Source organism: Salvelinus alpinus, chromosome 39 (genome assembly GCF_045679555.1).
Source record: "Salvelinus alpinus chromosome 39, SLU_Salpinus.1, whole genome shotgun sequence".
Taxonomy (NCBI): domain Eukaryota; kingdom Metazoa; phylum Chordata; class Actinopteri; order Salmoniformes; family Salmonidae; genus Salvelinus; species Salvelinus alpinus.
In genome coordinates, this window is record NC_092124.1 from 5,290,765 (window position 1) to 5,309,498 (window position 18,734).

Consider the following 18,734-nt stretch of genomic DNA (forward strand, 5'->3'; position numbering starts at 1 on the left):
TGAGCCCAATCTGTGGACGTGCCTGCATCTAGATAGCCAGTTCCGTTCAAAACTGTATGAGATAGAAAGCGAGAGGGGTAGATTAGAGATGCAACTGTACAGTTGCAATATACAGTACACAGCGGTATACAATTCTACTTGGACTGAGAATAATATCTTTCAGAAGCTAACTTTCATCCAATCCACTAGCAGACTGATACAACTCTTGACTGTTAGCATACCGCTAACATTAGAGACTGCCAGCTCTGAAGCTAAAGCACTGCCTAACTAGTATGTAACCTAGCCAATAGCTGTACTCCCCACTGCTTGACATGGGCATCTGTGAACCCAGCCAGCCCTGCCAACCTCACAGCACACGACAGATTTTTTATGTTATCGCACCCGTCAGATTAGGCTATATTTGTCTCCTGCACTCTGCTGGCAGTGCTTTCCATGCTCTCATTGCTGTCAAGAGGCACCAACGGACATTTTTGACGGCGTAGCAGAGCAGAGGTGCTGGCAGTGAGTGAGTTGCCTATTTCTGTCCTCTTGACAACGATTCCTACTATAGGCCTGAACGCCAACATTGCTGGTCCTAATATTTCTGTATTTCTTAATTCCATTCTTTTACTTTTAGATGTGTGTATTGTTGTGAATTGTTAGATAGTACTGCACTGTTGGACCTAGGAATAAAAGCATTTCGCTACACCCGCAATAACATCTGCTAAATATGTGTATGCGCCCTTTGATTTGATTTGAACCGAGTACAAATATTTCGTTTTCACGTTGTCTTTTACAGCACGGTTCCAGCAAATATGGCGAATGTGCAACCAGGCCAGCCCAGTATGGCTCAGATCGGCTTGGCTCAGTTTGGCCCTATATAGTGGGATTCAGGTATACGGGTTCCAGCTGGATGTGTTATTCCCATGTGGGACATTGCCCCCTGGTGGCTGGCATCCAGGTGTCCAATCTGTGTTTTCCTTTTGTTTCCGCCATGGAAAAGCCCCGCCGGGCCAGCCACAGCCATTCCATGGGCTCGCCCTAATCCCTCGTCGGAAGTCCAGTAGACGAGTGGCTCACGTTGATAAAAACAAGCCTCACTGGATTTTTAGTTTAGGGACCAGGGATGTGATGCTTTGTATGAAATGGGGGGGGAAACTTCCACATTGCCAACTGTGGTATTGTGACAAAAAGGTCTGTCTTTGTGTGGAAAATATATTTCGCAGTATATGTGTTTTGTTGCAATATATGTTTAGAGTATGATGCTGTGTTATGGAATTACACAATGGCACTTTTATCAGAGATCGTGTGCATAAATATATCTGTCAATGTATTATACGTTCCTATTAAAGTGTACCTCAATGTATGAGCAGATATTTTTTTCATAATCAATCTTCATCCTTGAACTATGAAACCCACGTTGTCCGTGTGATAAATAGTTGGTGAACCTTTTGAATCTGCAATATATTTCTAAATGCATTTCACGTTTCACAATTGATTTATCAAGCGATCACCTGTACCTTTATCACCGCCTCTTTAACGCTCCCTCAATGCTCCCTCAACGTGTCTTCACCTGAAAGCATTAGGGTTATCCCACATTGATTTCTTGTTTTCCTTGTCGGCAGTGCCAAGTGGCCATCCGGTGGAAAATATTTCACAACACTGCTCATTACTTGAAAGATGGATGGAAAGGGATGTAGAGAGGGGATGAGGGAGCCAGGAAGGGAGAAAGAGGGAGGGAGAGATGGGAAGTAGAGGATGAGAAGAGCACTCTCGGGAATGGAGAAAGAGAGAGCGTGAGTGAAGAGCAGAGACAGAGAAACAATGACTGAGAGACAGTGAAAAGTCAACAACATCATGCATTACTCTCAGATTGACCCTGACTCAAATATTCACAACATCATGCATTACTCTGATTGACCCTGACTCAAATATTCACTACATCATGCATTACTCTGATTGACTCTGACTCAAATATTCACAACATCATGCATTACTCTGATTGACCCTGACTCAAATATTCACAACATCATGCATTACTCTGATTGACTCTGACTCAAATATTCACTACATCATGCATTACTCTGATTGACCCTGACTCAAATATTCACTACATCATGCATTACTCTGATTGACCCTGACTCAAATATTCACTACATCATGCATTACTCTGATTGACCCTGACTCAAATATTCACAACATCATGCATTACTCTGATTGACCCTGACTCAAATATTCACTACATCATGCATTACTCTGATTGACCCTGACTCAAATATTCACAACATCATGCATTACTCTGATTGACTCTGACTCAAATATTCACTACATCATGCATTACTCTGATTGACCCTGACTCAAATATTCACTACATCATGCATTACTCTGATTGACCCTGACTCAAATATTCACTACATCATGCATTACTCTGATTGACCCTGACTCAAATATTCACAACATCATGCATTACTCTGATTGACTCTGACTCAAATATTCACTACATCATGCATTACTCTGATTGACCCTGACTCAAATATTCACTACATCATGCATTACTCTGATTGACCCTGACTCAAATATTCACTACATCATGCATTACTCTGATTGACCCTGACTCAAATATTCACTACATCATGCATTACTCTGATTGACCCTGACTCAAATATTCACCACATTATGCATTACTCTGATTGACCCTGACTCAAATATTCACTACATCATGCATTACTCTGATTGACTCTGACTCAAATATTCACTACATCATGCATTACTCTGATTGACTCTGACTCAAATATTCACTACATCATGCATTACTCTGATTGACTCTGACTCAAATATTCACTACATCATGCATTACTCTGATTGACCCTGACTCAAATATTCACTACATCATGCATTACTCTGATTGACCCTGACTCAAATATTCACTACATCATGCATTACTCTGATTGACCCTGACTCAAATATTCACTACATCATGCATTACTCTGATTGACCCTGACTCAAATATTCACTACATCATGCATTACTCTGATTGACCCTGACTCAAATATTCACAACATCATGCATTACTCTGATTGACCCTGACTCAAATATTCACAACATCATGCATTACTCTGATTGACCCTGACTCAAATATTCACTACATCATGCATTTCTCTGATTGACCCTGACTCAAATATTCACTACATCATGCATTACTCTCAGATTGACCCTGACTCAAATATTCACTACATCATGCATTACTCTGATTGACCCTGACTCAAATATTCACAACATCATGCATTACTCTGATTGACCCTGACTCAAATATTCACAACATCATGCATTACTCTCAGATTGACCCTGACTCAAATATGCACAACATCATGCATTACTCTGATTGACCCTGACTCAAATATTCACAACATTATGCATTACTCTGATTGACCCTGACTCAAATATTCACTACATCATGCATTATTCTCAGATTGACCCTGACTCAAATATTCACCACACTGACATCCATCATCCCTCTCCCCTCCTCCCACCAGGTGCTGATCCGTGTCATCGACACCAACAACCACCGGCCCCAGTTCTCCCAGCCGCGCTATGAGGTGGTTGTGGCCGAGGACACGCCGCCAGAGACCGAGGTGCTCCGGATCAGTGCCACGGACGAAGACGATAAGAACAAGTTGACCTTTACCCTCTTGAGCAGCACGGACCCCTTCAGTCTGAAGAAGTTCCGTCTGGACCCGGGAACCGGTGCCCTCTACACGGCCGAGCGGCTTGACCACGAGACCATGCGGCGCCACACTCTCACCGTTATGGTACGGATTTCACAGATTTTCTAGAATCGACCTATTTAATAATGTGTGTTATTATTCTGGTGTCAGTGCTGAGTGTGCTGGGAAAAACTTGCTAGAGCTTTGGTCAAAGTTGTTGTGGTGCTCAGACAATTAACACTGTACACCCTGAACGAACCCACTCATCCGAGGCAATCGGGAACATGTCGTTATATCATCATTGTTACCATAGAAACGGAACAGATTAAAGGAATGTCGGTGTTCTATTAGCATATTATGAAAGGTTTGATTCTGAGCCACTTTCTTCATTGAGAGAGTAACATAGGTTTCAGACCACTCTCTCCTATTCAGCCACTGTGTGTGCCTCTCTCTCAATCAGCCACTCTCCAATTCCAACAGCCTGTATTGATTAATTGTTTGTTTGTTTGCTGGTATTTGCCATTTGGAACTAACCATGCAGCACCCATCCAAAGTGATTCCTCCCCCCATTCATTGTTTACTTGTTTGGATCACTGGGAATTTAGACACATTCAGAAAAAGAGTTACTTTGACATGTTTTTTTTAATGATTTGATGAGTTGTCATTTTGATTTAGTTACCGTTGAGGGAAAGAATAGTTTTTTTCCAGATTGTTTTACAACTCATTCATTCTCTCTTTTTCTGTATCCCTATCTGTCTCCCCCTCTGTCCTATTCCTTTCTCTGCATCTCTGTCTCTTTTTCTTTCTTTCTCGCTCTCTTTCCCCCCTCCCCAGGTACGTGACCAGGACATCCCCGTCAAGAGGAATCTGGTGCGCGTCATCGTGGACGTGGAGGACACCAACGACAACGCGCCGTGGTTCGTGGGCTCGCCGTACTCCGGGCGCGTCTTCGAGTCGGCCGCCTTGGGCTCGGCAGTCCTCCAGGTCACCGCCCTGGACAAAGACAAGGGACAGAATGCAGAGGTCATCTACAGCATCGAGTCAGGTTGGCTAACAGCACCACAGGCGCCCTAGCATACATTCTTAGGAGTAGCATGAGGTTGCCCCTAGATGCGGATCTTGGATCAGTTTTGCATTTTCCACACTAATGGTTAAGGTTAGGATTTGAGGAGGGGAAGCTGATCCTAGATCGGTACCTAGGGGAAACTTAACCCCGGAGCCACATTCTTAACATGTCAGCCATTCTGGCATTCTCTAGCCCCTGGCCAGTCATGATAGAGGTATGCATAGCAGCATAGCAGCCCAGTTAGCGATACCAACGCAAGGGGCCTGGGGAAAATGTATGCAGGGCATCCAGAGGTCCCCTGCCCACTGACCCTCGGTGGTGAATGGAATACGTCACACAAAGTAGGAGGACTTTGTCAGAGGATCTCCAAGCATGTGGGAGTTCAGCCGATGCCCCCTCTGAATTCCCCACCATTGTTTTCCCTGTTAAATAAGCTGTGTTTTGGGAGAGGGTCGGGCATATAGTCATTGGCTGGGTTCTTTGTTTAGGATGTACATTTTTCAGATAGTTGAGATGACTCAAGCTCATTGAAATGTATCTTGCCGGAGAACGAGTCAGGTTTTCAAAGTAGAGGTGGACTGGTGTAGGCAGTCTTCACAAATGCCTTTCGAGAGCTATGGCCATTTGGGGGGTGATGGAATGAAGGGGGTCATGTCTAGATTTAGTCAAATTGACATCAAAAGTAGATTTGTTTTTGCATTTTAGCTAACCCTAACCCCTTTCCTAACCGAAACCTAATTATCCTAACCTGCTACGTTAATTATCCTAACCTGCTGCGTAAGTTCTCCTAGGCTGTATCCCTTTTAGACAAAAGCAGGGAGTATGCTAATCAGAGTGGTTCATCTTGAATTTGCTGTATTGTTTTAAGGAGGTCATACCAAGGATCATTTTGCTGTTAAGAATTTTAAAAATAATAATAAATTGTTTTTCTTACTTCTTACTGCTATTAGTCCAAACAAAAGCATTGAATCACAGATTCACTACATGGAACAACAGATACCCCCCCCCAAAAAAAAAAATCTAAAGGAAGTTTGTTCTGGACATGTATCTAACCCATTATTTTTTACTCTAAACAGTCTCCATATATACTTCCATTAAAAAAAATATACCGGGGAACCTTCAGACGAGTCTTGTGAGGCCTTTGGGCATCCTAGAGAAAAACATGATGTTCGTGATAGTCTCACTTTTCCACAGAGGGAAGTTGTCAGATCGGCTGTACTGACTTCAGACGTGTCCCAAGATGCTTGTGGAGGTCGTAGAGCAAAACAGAGAACACAATTGTTCGTGAGAGTCTCATCCTTCCATAGAGGGGTCATAATAGTTTTCTAGGCCAAACTGTTTGGACGCTACAGACGATTTTGTGAGAAGACCAATTTTCAGGATGTCTTATGGTCCGACAAACACCGCTCTAGCTCTGTCACCTTTCACAGCAGATGCGGAATTGCGCCATCGGTGGATGCAGTGGATTGAGATACATCCACTGCAAAAACATATCTCTAGTTTAAATTGACAGATATTTATGGGAATTTTTTATTATGCTAATTAGATTTCCTCGAGGGCGCTGACATTGACTCTAGTTAATTCAATTTACGGTAATCAAGAAGCCTAAAATTGCAACCTGGCTTTACTGGCTGGAATGAAAATCAATGCTATAGTAACCACATTAATAAATCTTCTTCTGTTCTTTTTTTTGGAACAGGAAATGTTGCAAACTCATTTGCCATTGATCCGGTGCTGGGCACTGTTACCGTGGCCAAGGAGCTGGACCGAAGCAGCAAGAACCAGTTTGAACTAGCTGTGAAGGCAACCGACAAAGGAACCCCTTCGCTGACTGCCACCGCCACCGTCCACATCGCTGTCACCGTGTCGGACAATGCCACCCCCAGATTTACTGCCAAGGAGTTCTCCGCTGAGGTCAGCGAACTGGCCCTCCCCGGCAGTTTTGTAACCATGATCACAGCAACCAGCCAGTCCTCTGTGTTCTACCAAATCAAAGGTGGAAACACTGATGGCGCATTTGATGTAAACCCAAACTCCGGTGTGGTTGTAACTTCGAGGGCTTTGGACTATGAAATGACCCCTGAGTACAGACTGACCATCCAGGGAACCAACATGGCGGGTCTTGCTAGCAACACCACTCTGCTGATTCACCTGAAGGACGAGAACGATAATGCCCCCATCTTCCTCCAGCCAGAGTTCACAGGCATGATTAGCGAATCGGCTCCCGTCAACAGTGTGGTCTTGACCAGAGAAAACACCCCGCTGGTCATCCGCGCCTCGGATGCTGACCGCGATGCCAACGCCATGCTGGTCTATCAGATCGTCGAGCCGTTCGCTCACAACTACTTTGCCATCGATTCCAGTACGGGAGCCATTAGAATGACAACCACTCTGGATTACGAACAAAGGAGTGTATTCCGCTTCACCATTCAGGTCCACGACCTCGGAATTCCGCGTCTGTTCGCCGAGACAGCCGCCAACGTGACCGTCGAAGTCATCGATGTCAACGACTGCTCGCCGCAGTTCAGTCAGGAGCTCTACGAGACATCAGTGATCGTGCCAACTTACAAAGGTGTTGAGGTAATCAAAGTCAACGCATCAGATGCAGACTCCGGACCAAACTCTAAACTCTTCTTCTCCATCTCAGAGGGGAACATCGGGGAGAAATTCAAGATGGATCCCAACACAGGCATCATAACTATCCAGAACGTCACCCAGCTAAGAAGCAGGTACGAGCTCAGGGTGAGGGTCTCGGACGGCAGGTTCGCCAACACAGCATCGATAAAGATAAACATCCGTGAGAACAAGGAGAGCAGCCTGAAGTTCACTAGTGACTCCTACAAGGCTTATGTCAAAGAGAACTCCTCTGAGAAGAAAACATTAGCGGTCATTGCCGCTGTGGGGAACCACATCAATGAACCCCTCTTCTACACTGTCCTGAACCCAGACCAGAGGTTCCAAATCAGCCGTACTTCCGGAGTGCTCTCCACCACAGGGATACCTTTCGATCGCGAGGCGCAGGACACGTTCGACCTCGTCGTGGAGGTGACCAGGGAGGACGCTTCCTCCGAAGTGGCCCACGTTCTGGTGACGGTGATCATAGAAGATGTGAACGACAACCAGCCCATGTTTGTCAACCTTCCCTATCAAGCCTTGGTCCAGGTGGACGCAGAGGAGGGTCAGGCCATCCGTCAGGTGACAGCAGTGGACGGGGACGTTGGTCAAAATGCTGAAATCCATTACCACCTGAAAGAACACAACAAGCACTTCCAGATAAGCCCCTCGGGAGAAATCTCCCTCAAAAAACAGTTAGACAAAGACTCCCTCAACAGTGAGTTCGTCATCAACGTTGTGGCCAAAGATGCAGGAGAACCAGCCCTCTCGGCAGAAGTGGAAGTGCCCATAACTATAGTAAACAAAGCCATGCCAGTGTTTGAGAAGGCATTCTACAGCATCGAAATCCCTGAAAATATCCAGTTACACACACCTGTAGTTCACGTCCAGGCTACTGACTCTGAAGGCCCCAAGATAGTATACACCATCTCTGAGGGAGATGCCTTCAGTCAGTTTTCTATCAATTTCAACACAGGTGTCATACATGTAATCCAACCTCTAGATTTTGAGACCCACCCCGCTTATAAATTGAGTGTCAGAGCCACAGACTCACTGACTGGGGCCCACGCTGATGTCTTTGTCGATATCATTCTGGTAGACGTCAACGATAATCCCCCTGTCTTCCAACTAAAGTCCTACAACGCAAGTGTTTCTGAAGCTTCCTTCATCGGCACTGCAGTTTTGCAAGTTGCCGCCACAGACTCCGACACTGGCAACAACAAAATGCTCTTCTACCAGCTAGTTGAGGACAAGGAAAAGAGCTCAGACTACTTCAGCATTGACCGTGACTTGGGAATCATCTGGACTGCTCGCATGCTCGACCAGGAGGAAAAGCAGCAACACAAGCTGACTGTCCGCGCAGTGGACGGAGGAGTGCCTGCCCTCTCCAGCGATGTCACTGTGACCATAGATGTCACTGACCTGAATGACAATGCTCCGGTGTTCACTGAGAGCTCTTACAATGCTACAGTCAGCGAATTGGCCCCCCGCGGTTACTTCGTCACCCAAGTCCAGGCGTCCGACGCCGACAGCTCAGACGCCGGCAGGCTTGAGTTCTCCATCCTGTCTGGCAATGAGGACCAGAACTTTGCCATGGATAAAAACACTGGGGCCATCGTCATCTCCAACCACCGTAAGCTACAGATGGAGCCACTGTACAACCTCAACGTGTCCGTGTCAGATGGTGTATTCAGGACCTCGGCCGTGGTCAAAGTCACAGTCAACGGTGCCAACTTCCACAACCCCACTTTTCCCCAGCTCGACTATGTAGTTGAACTCACTGAGAACTCGCCGGTCGGAACGTTAGTTGCTGAGGCCAAAGCCACAGATGAAGACGCTGGCACATACGGGAGCCTAACTTACCACATCGTCAACGATTTTGCCAAAGACAAGTTTTCTGTCAATGAAAATGGAGAGATTTTCACCCGGGAGATCCTAGACCGCGAGAACGCCATTGAGAAGGTCATCCCCATATCGCTCATGGCAAAGGACGGTGGCGGCAAAGTAGGCTTCTGCATTATTAATGTGATTTTGACAGATGTCAATGACAATGCCCCACAATTCAGGGCAGTGGAGTACAAAGCCAATGTAGCATCGGATGTCCCCAGGGGAACCACCGTGGTGAAAATTGCTGCGTCAGACATGGATGAGGGAAGCAACGCCGACATCGCTTACACAATCGAAGCCGACGTGGAAAACGTGGAGGAGAACTTCGAAATCCACCCCTTCAGTGGAGTCATTGTCACCAAAGAGAGCCTCATCGGACTCGAAAACGACCTCTACGCTTTCTACGTTAGGGCAAAGGATGCTGGGAGTCCTTCCAAACAATCTGTCGTCCGCGTTTATATCAGGATAGTGGCCCCTGAGGTACCGGTCCCCAAGTTTGCAGAGCCACACTTCCGGTTCACCATCGCCGAAGACATGCCCATCGGCACGGATATTGACGTCATCCAGGCGGAGAGTGAACAACCGGTGTTCTACAGCCTAGTGAAGGGCAACACCCCGGAGAGTAACCAGAATGAGGTCTTCGTGGTGGATCGGGACACTGGGGCCCTGAAGCTGGAGAAGAGTATGGACCACGAGACCACAAAGTGGTACCAGCTCACGCTGCAAGCCCAGAGCCAACAGGAGGGCTACGAAACGTTGGCGTCTGTCGACATCAACATCCAGGTCAAGGACCTCAACGACAACAAGCCTGTGTTTGAGTCAGACCCGTATGAGGCGGTGGTGGTGGAGAACCTTCCAGATGGCACGCCGGTGATCCAGGTCAAAGCCACCGACCAGGACTCGGGCACCAACGGTCAAGTCATCTACAGCCTGGACCCCAAACAAACTTTGTCTGAGATCTCTGAGCTGTTCGCCATCAACAGTGAGACAGGCTGGGTGACGACATTGAAAGAGCTCGACTGCGAGAAGACCAGCAAGTACACCATTGCCGTGCTGGCCACAGACCGCGGAGACAAGGTGCAGCTGGTGACCAGCTCCACTGTGGAGGTTACCGTGGCCGACGTCAACGATAACCCGCCTCGCTTCACCGCCGAGATCTACAAGGGCACGGTGAGCGAAGACGACCTTCCACCCAGTGGAGTCATTGCCATCCTGAGCACGTCGGACGCCGACACAGAGGAGATCAACAAACAAGTCAGCTACTTTATCACAGGTGGGTTTTTATCTCTAACAATACCAGTATTTGCTCTGCTCACAGCTCATGGCTTGATAGCCTTCCCTGTTTGTGTTAATACACAGCTTTAATAAACACCGCTCAAAAGAGGATTAGACATTTACACCCGCTTAAATATGAAGATCATATCTGCTCTCTGAACATATAATGCACATTCTTTATCTGTAAACACTTTGAATCGACTAATTTGCGAAGGCTCAAGGCAAATATGTAGGTCATCAGAAAGAAAGAAAGAAAAAGGTCATGTTTAATTATTTCGATGACGCTTTGAAACTGATGGGGGAAATGCACTTCCTCTGGTGCTCATTAGCGGATGGAATGACTTATGCCACGTTTAATAACCAGAGATTTTGATATCATATTATCTTGGATGCACATTTCCTACTACACAAAAGAACAGCCTCCTTATTATGGTTTCCTGTGTACCGAACAGACTTCGTGAACGTCGGTTTGCAAGTTGAAGTGGTTAGGATAAATGAATGATAGGACTGTTACCCGAGGTAGATTTGCTCAGGCACTATAAAGATCCCGGGGGTTGAGCACGACTCTGACCAGCGGACAGCTTTTGAAATAGGAAGCGATGCAGTTCCTCTTTGAGCTTCGCTATCCCTCGCAGGGTAAGATCTTCTCTGATTCCAATACTAACCCTGATAGAAAGGCTTGGATGCATCTTATATTTATTTTCGCCATTGATGTATGATCCAGTACAGAACACAAACCCTTGAGATACACACACACACAAAACCACTAGCCCTCTCGAAACCAGAGGCAGGGGCCATATTGTGGCGCGTTGCTCATTAGTTTGAATGCCACTCTCCCCATTGACTCTCGCCATTGACTCTCTCTCCATTAACTTTCCCCAATGGCTCTCTACCCATACAGGAGGCGACCCTCTAGGACAGTTTGCGATTGAGCACCTCCAGAACGAGTGGAAAGTGTCTGTCAGGAAGCCACTGGACCGCGAGGAGCGCGACAACTACCTCCTAAATATCACCGCCACCGACGGCACCTTTGCCACCAAGGCCGTGGTCGAGGTCAAAGTCCTGGACGCCAACGACAACAGCCCCGTTTGCGAGAAGGTAAAGAGAGAAGGCAGGCCACAAAAAAATGCCATGTTATCTGCGTGTGGGGGTACACGCTATGCATGACAAGTATCTGAGAGAAAGGAAGGCGGGAGCGAGGGAGGAAAATAAGAGGTTGGGAAAGGCTTCTCGTTGAAGAAAGGCAAGCGAAAATGAAGGGGTAATTTTCTTACATTGAGGGCTATTTTTACCAGCTAATGTATTTCCATTGCTGATTGTATTATGGTTTAAGTGCATACTGCTGTCGATTGTAATGTCTTTTCATTCTACCCCTCTATCCATTTCCTCCCTTCTTGTTAATATACCTATTGAATTATGCTTATTCTTGCATATTCTACCTTTACTTCTCTCTGTCCGCCCCCACCATCAATGTTTTTCTCCCTTCTGATGTCTTTCCCACTCTTCCCTCCCACACACTCTCTCATCCTCCCTTTCTCTCTATCCCCTCTCCCTCTCTCCGCTCCCCTAGTCCCTCTACACAGAGAGGGTCCCCGAGGGCTTCCCCGCCGGCAGGCTCATCCTGCAAGTCTCGGCCACAGACGCAGACATCCGCTCCAACGCCCACATCTCCTACGAGCTCCAGGGACCGGGAGCCGAGCTCTTCACCATCGACCCCGACACAGGTGTGTGTTGGTCTGTCTGTCTGTTTTCCTGTCTGTCTGTGTTACACCTCAACACACTCAATGTGTTGACTAGTCTGCCCATGCTACCATACAGCTAATCAAAATCAAAATAACCACAGGTTCACGTCTGCCACAATGTAGAGTTGTTTCGAGTCATTTCAAATGCTGCACTGCACTCGCATTCATCCAGTTTACATTCACGGCATGTCCAAGGTTATTCTCACTATTATGACTATCAAATGTCAATGGGTGCGTGATGGCAGCATGACGTGTAACACTAACCCACACATACACGCACGCACGCACGCGCACACACACACACACACACACACACACACACACACACACACACACACACACACACTACGCGCAGAACGCACACACACACACACACACACACACACACACACACACACACACACACACACACACACACACACACACACACACACACACACACCAGTTTTACAATGTCATGATTTGATGTCTGAACCTAGTATCACTACACTCACGGACCCTGTCTTTTGTCTCCCTCTGTAACGTCACAAACAGACACAGTAATAACCTCCCAGTGTGGACACCAGTCATGCACACTGCACACTTTCTGATTGAATCATAATCCATCCACCCCAGTTTGTGTGTGTGTGTGTGTCCCTAGTGGCAAGGTGGATTTTGTTTACGTCGCATCCTTTTTGATGATTATTTTAATGTATTTTGCCCCCAGAACATTTCCCCGGAGGATTAGCGAGCAATGGCGCTACGAACCCGAGTTTCATCTAACATGCAAGCGACATTGTTCTCGCCTGAAGGTTTCGAGTCTCCTCTGCAGAAAGCGGAGACAAAATGGAATGACACGAGCCAGGCCTTAGAAAACACAATACCAGTTAGCTCCTGTTAACCCCCACACACTAAAAAAAGAAATGGCACATTGGTTTACTTCTGAAGGGAGAGAGAGAGGGTTGTGAAGAAATGAGACAGCAGCAGTGTAGAGTAGGCTAGAGACATACTTTTACAGAACAACAACAGACCCTTTTATTCTGGTTCAAATTCAGACGTACTTTAGATATGAGCCAGAGACGTATGAGCCAGAGACGAGCGGGGAGGGAGAGAAGAAGAGCGAAGAATCCGGCCATTTCAATTTGGTTTTGGCCCAAATTGAAGGAGAAGGATTTAGTCAGAGTATCGAGAGGGGGTCCTTTTTTCCGTGCCGAGAAGGAGGATTTACAAGCATTTCGCCACACCCGCAATAACATCTGCTAAATGTGTGTATGTGACCAATACAATTGGGTTTGATTATTGCATGAGAGGAACACTAAGCGGCTTCGTTAGTAACGGCAGTTTGTGTGCTTGTGTGGGCGCACGTGTGTGTCCAGCGAGGCCCCGGTAATGTTGGCATGCACCATATCCCAGGACACTTCCTAGCTGCTGTTAGTTGCCAACTACTCCTGTCCTCCTGCGTTCCCCCCCCCCCCCCTTCCTCTCTGTCAATTATTTATTTATTTCTCTCCATCCTCTTCTGAAAACCATGAGTTGTTTGGATGTGGGTTGGATGCTTGGATCAGGGGAAGGGGTTTGTGGCATACAAGAGGATATGAGGTCTCGGAACACGCACGACTGCAGGCACACATTGTCTGACTCAGTGATCTGTGAGAAGTGTTACTTCTGAGCGCACCGAAGCGGCTAATGCCAACTTAAAAATAGAGGTGTGTGTGTGGAGATGTGCACGACGAGGTTGTAAGGTTTTCGGGAACTAAGTGTTGAAGTGAAGTTTCCCCCTAGTTACAGATCAGCTTCCCCCAACCTTAACCTTTGTTTCGGCGACTGTTAGAAATGTAGATCCGTTATCATTTGTACACGGTATCGATTTGGTTTCAGTTATTCTTTTTACTCAAACCAGCCGGTGGGCCGCATTAAATTGGTCGAGGGGCACGCTACACCGAACTAAACGGCTCAGACACCATTTAGCCTGACTTGCGTTTTATTTTGATGCTTTCTTGGAATGGGGCCTGGGGTAGGTAGATGATGCTGTTCTAACACTATCTGTCCTTGTCGAACAATAGATTTTGAAAGAGTGCAACCCGCAAGCGCCGTAGCGTGAACTTTTAACACGCCTGTGTGTGTTTGCGTGTGTTTGGCTGCGTGTTTGTGTGTGTCGTCGCTTTTAACGAGTGCGTCTGATTGACATGTTAGTGTGTGTGTCAGCGCTTTTAACGAGTGTGTGTGATTGACGTGTGTGTGTGTGTGTGTGTGTGATTGCCTGCCCCGTTGATTGACATGTGCCTTTTTCCGTCTTCCATTTCCCAGGTGAACTGAAGACCCAGCAGCCCCTGGACCGCGAGGAGAAGGAGGAGTACCGCCTGGCGGTGCGGGCGCTAGATGGCGGCGGGCGCTACTGCGAGGCAGCCGTGCACCTGACCGTGGAGGACGTGAACGACAACGCGCCACAGTTCACCTCCGGCCCTTACGCCATCACCGTCTTCGAGAACACGGAAGTCGGCACCTTCGTGGCGCGGCTGCTCGCCACCGACCTCGACGCCGGTACGTTTGTTTGTTTATTTACAAATGAGTTGATATGTTTTGTTTATTGTTCTTATCTGACCAGTCTTCCACCAGGCAATGCTGAGCTCTCTGGTCTAGTGCTGTACACCCGGTGCTCTCGGCGTTGTGCACAATGCGCAATACGTTGCGTCTTTCTGTTGACTCTGCCCACGTCCGGTAGCCACCGCGGAGCTCGACGTTATCCGCCAGTAAACTTAGTCGAATTTGAACCGCGTCATCTTTATTTGTGAACAGGCGAGTCACTGAATTATTATGAATTATTAAATTCATCTTTCTGCTGAGAAATACAGACATAGTTGTTTGAGAAGTATAGCTGCTTTGCTTTTCCCCTGCAATGCTGACTCCACAGGATCACAGTAATCCCCACTCCGTTTTACACCAGACTCTTATGGCGTAAAACGATGATAGGGATAGATGAATGAAATTCTGTTCTCCTCGAGCACTCGATTCAAAAAAAAATTATATTTGCCATTTGCCGGTGGGTAAGTCACAACCCACACGTTCTCTTCATAGTCTTCTATGACTTTTGTGTTTGTGGCCCTCTGTTGGTAGAGAAGGGCGCTTACAGCTTCAGGATCACGTGTTCACTTCCCGCTGGGGACACCCATACGAAAATGTCCGCGTGCACTACTGTTAGTGGGTTTGGATGAAACAGTCTGCTACATGGCGTATGTGTACATCACCGTTCAGGAAACCCACCTGAGCGGGAGCAGCCGCTTTGAGATGAAAACGACTGATTTGCCCCCCACAACTCCCTCAAATGGAGGACAGTTGAAAGCGTTAGTGTGGCGGCCGTATTTCAACTCGAGAGCTCTGATACTAGCGAACTCCCCTGAAATGGGACACGATTGGCACTTTTAGCGGCACTACCAATTTGACTCGATAGGTTCTGGTTCTCTTACTGGCATTTGGTAATGACTCCTCTGACAGGGCAAGGTGTTCTAGACTAGGGGAGCGTGTCAGCTTGTTCCCTTCAAAAGCCTAGGTATGGACGAAGAGATGCTCTCTCTCTCCCTTTCTCACCCCCGTCCTTCCTCCCTCTCTCTCAGTCCTTCAGGTAAACTGACAGTTTGGACAGATCGAATGGGATGTAAGAACTGGGTCGCTCATTCGCTCTGAATGTCAAAACGGGGGCCTGCTTTTTCGACAGCTCTTCCACCCAGGGTTGGCAGACGAGCACGGAATTCCTAAAGTCCGCCGTACCTCCGTGCTATAACATAAAGGCTATCTGGAAGCATAATAAAGGATATCTGGAAGGAGGAGTGGAGGAATTAGGTTCTCACCCTCCCTCACCCAGTTTTAGCTGGAGGTGCATTTCGGATCATTTGGAGCTGGACGGAGGGAGGGAGGGGGAGGGAGGGAGAGAGAGAGGGAGGGAGACCAAATTGAGACTGCATGCAGAATTCTGCAGAAATATCCTCTGTGTACAACGTAAAATGCCAAATAATGCATGCAGAGCAGAATTAGGCCGATACCCGCTAATGATCAACATCCAGAAAATAACCGTTAAATTCTACAACCACCTAAAAGGAAGCGATTCCCAAACCTTCCATAACAAAGCCATCACCAACAGAGAGATGAACCTGGAGAAGAGTCCCCCTAAGCAAGCTGGTCCTGGGGCTCTGTTCACAAACATACCCCACAGAGCCCCAGGACAGCAACACAATTAGACCCAACCAAATCATGAGAAAACAAAAAGATAATTACTTGACACGTTGGAAAGAATTAACAAAAGTACAGAGCAAACTAGAATGCTATTTGGCCCTAAACAGATAGTACACAGTGGCAGAATACCTGACCACTGTGACTGACCCAAACTTAAGGAAAGTTTTGACAATGCACAGACTCAGTGAGCATAGCCTTGCTATTTTGAGAGGCCACAGTAAGCAGACCTGGCTCTCAAGAGAATACAGGCTATGTGCAACACTGCCCACAAAATGAGGTGGAAACTGAGCTGCACTTCCTAACCTCCTGCCAAATGTATGACCATATAAGAGACACATATTTCCCTCAGATTACACAGATCTACAGCAAATCCAATTTTGATAAGCTCCCATATCTACTGGGTGAAATACCACAGTGTGCCATCACAGCAGCAAGATGTGTGACCTGTTGCCTCAAGAAAAGGGCAACCAGTGAAGAACAAACACCATTGTAAATACAACCCATATTTATGTTTATTTATTTCTTCCCTTTTGCACTTTAACTATTTGCACATCGTTGCAACTCGGTATAGAAAGACAAAGGTCTTTATTCTTTTGGAACTTTTGCGAGTGTAACGTTTACTGTTATTGTTTATAAATATTGTTTGTTTCACTTTTGTTTATGATGTATTTCACTTACATTGGCAATGTCAACACATGTTTCCCGAGCCAAGAAAGCCCTTTGAACGAGAGACATTTGCATTCCTTTCACACGTGTTGGTATCACATACACAGATCTGTAGAGTTCTAGTTTGTATCTTTATCGCCAGCCTTGTAAAATGTGTTGGCTGATGCCCGTATTGCCGGGAGAACTGAAAGAGTCCCACACACGGGGAAATAACAAAGTCAATGACAACTCTGACGACAAAATACCACATTTTGCCACAGTCCAGGTCACACAGTCCTCGCTCACTCAGCCGGCGGCCATTGGACTGAGCGTGTGCGTGTGCGTGTGCACCTGCATGCGTGTCAGACCTCCGTTGTCAGATAGAGGATTCATTCACTATTCGGGCGGGATATCATCAACAGTTGAGACTCCGAGTATCTCTTTGCTCCAAATGTTGACACATTTCGAGCACTGCCAGTTCCCTGCACCAGTTGTGCTATCTAGACCGGCTCATTTGCGTTGAAGATATTGGGCACTTTCGTACTTACTCGCGTCATTGTCCCCGCTGTGTGCCCACTGCCATGGCGGCGTTTCTCAAAGTGGTTTCTTATCGGTCTGGGGGAAAGAAGCTGACAAACCATGAAGCTGGTTGGTGACCTTTATTGGCGTTTAAGGGAGAAGTTATGCTGACACATTCCTTTCTCTGTTTCTTCTCTCTTCATTTTCTCTCTCCGTTTTCTCTCTTCATGTTCTCTCTCATTCTCTCTTCATTTTCTCTCTTCATATTCTCTCTCTCTTCATTTTCTCTCCATTTTCTCTCTTCATTTTCTCTCTCTCTCTCTCTTCATTTTCTCTCTTCATGTTCTCTCTCATTCTCTCTTCATTTTCTCTCTCTTCATTTTCTCTCTCCATTTTCTCTCTTCATGTTCTCTCTCATTTTCTCTCCATTTTCTCTCTCCATTTTCTCTCTTCATATTCTCTCTCACTCTCTCTTCATTTTCTCTCTCTCTCTCTTCATTTTCTCTCTTCATATTCTCTCTCTCTCTTCATTTTCTCTCTTCATATTCTCTCTCTCTTCATTCTCTCTCATTTTCTCTCTTCATTTTCTCTCTCTCTTCATTTTCTCTCTTCATTTTCTCTCTCTCTTCATTTTCTCTCTTCATATTCTCTCTCTCTCTTCATCTCTTCCCATCTCTATCCTCTCTATCCCCCATCTCTTCACATCTCCATCCTCTCTATCCCCTCATCTCTTCCCATATCTATCCTCTCATCTCTTCCTATCTCTATCCTCTCTACCCCCCATCTCTATCCTCTCTATCCCCTATCTCTTCCCATCTCTTTACTCTCTATCCCCTATCTCTTTCCTCTCTATCACCCCATCTCTATCCTCTCTACCCCCCTATCTCTATCACCCTATCTCTATCATCTCTATCCCCCTATATCTTCCCATCTTTCCTCTCTATCCCCCTATCTCTTCCCATCTATTTTCTCTCTATCCCCCTATCTCTTTTGTTCTCTATCCCCTGCTCTTCTTATCTCTCCCCAGTTGTTATCTTCTGAAGTGGTTTCTTTTCTTTCTATTCCTTGTCTGTGCTGTCCCTCGTTCTATTGGGTAAA

General features: G+C 46.5%; 1 protein-coding gene across 10 annotated transcripts in view; it reads left to right on the forward strand.

The window, feature by feature from the left end:
- Positions 1-18,734, forward strand: part of LOC139566870 (protocadherin Fat 1-like) — a 99,937-nt gene that overhangs the window by 55,500 nt on the left and 25,703 nt on the right. For all 10 annotated transcript variants that reach the window (XR_011673173.1, XR_011673172.1, XR_011673175.1 and 7 more), the window contains 6 exons: positions 3,513-3,788; positions 4,518-4,728; positions 6,449-10,522; positions 11,426-11,622; positions 12,095-12,248; positions 14,553-14,786. Coding sequence is in view for 6 of the 10 variants with exons in the window: in XM_071388194.1 (XP_071244295.1) it covers positions 3,513-3,788; positions 4,518-4,728; positions 6,449-10,522; positions 11,426-11,622; positions 12,095-12,248; positions 14,553-14,786 (5,146 nt within the window). In the remaining 4 variants the exon portion in view is untranslated. The remainder of the gene's footprint in view (positions 1-3,512; positions 3,789-4,517; positions 4,729-6,448; positions 10,523-11,425; positions 11,623-12,094; positions 12,249-14,552; positions 14,787-18,734) is intronic.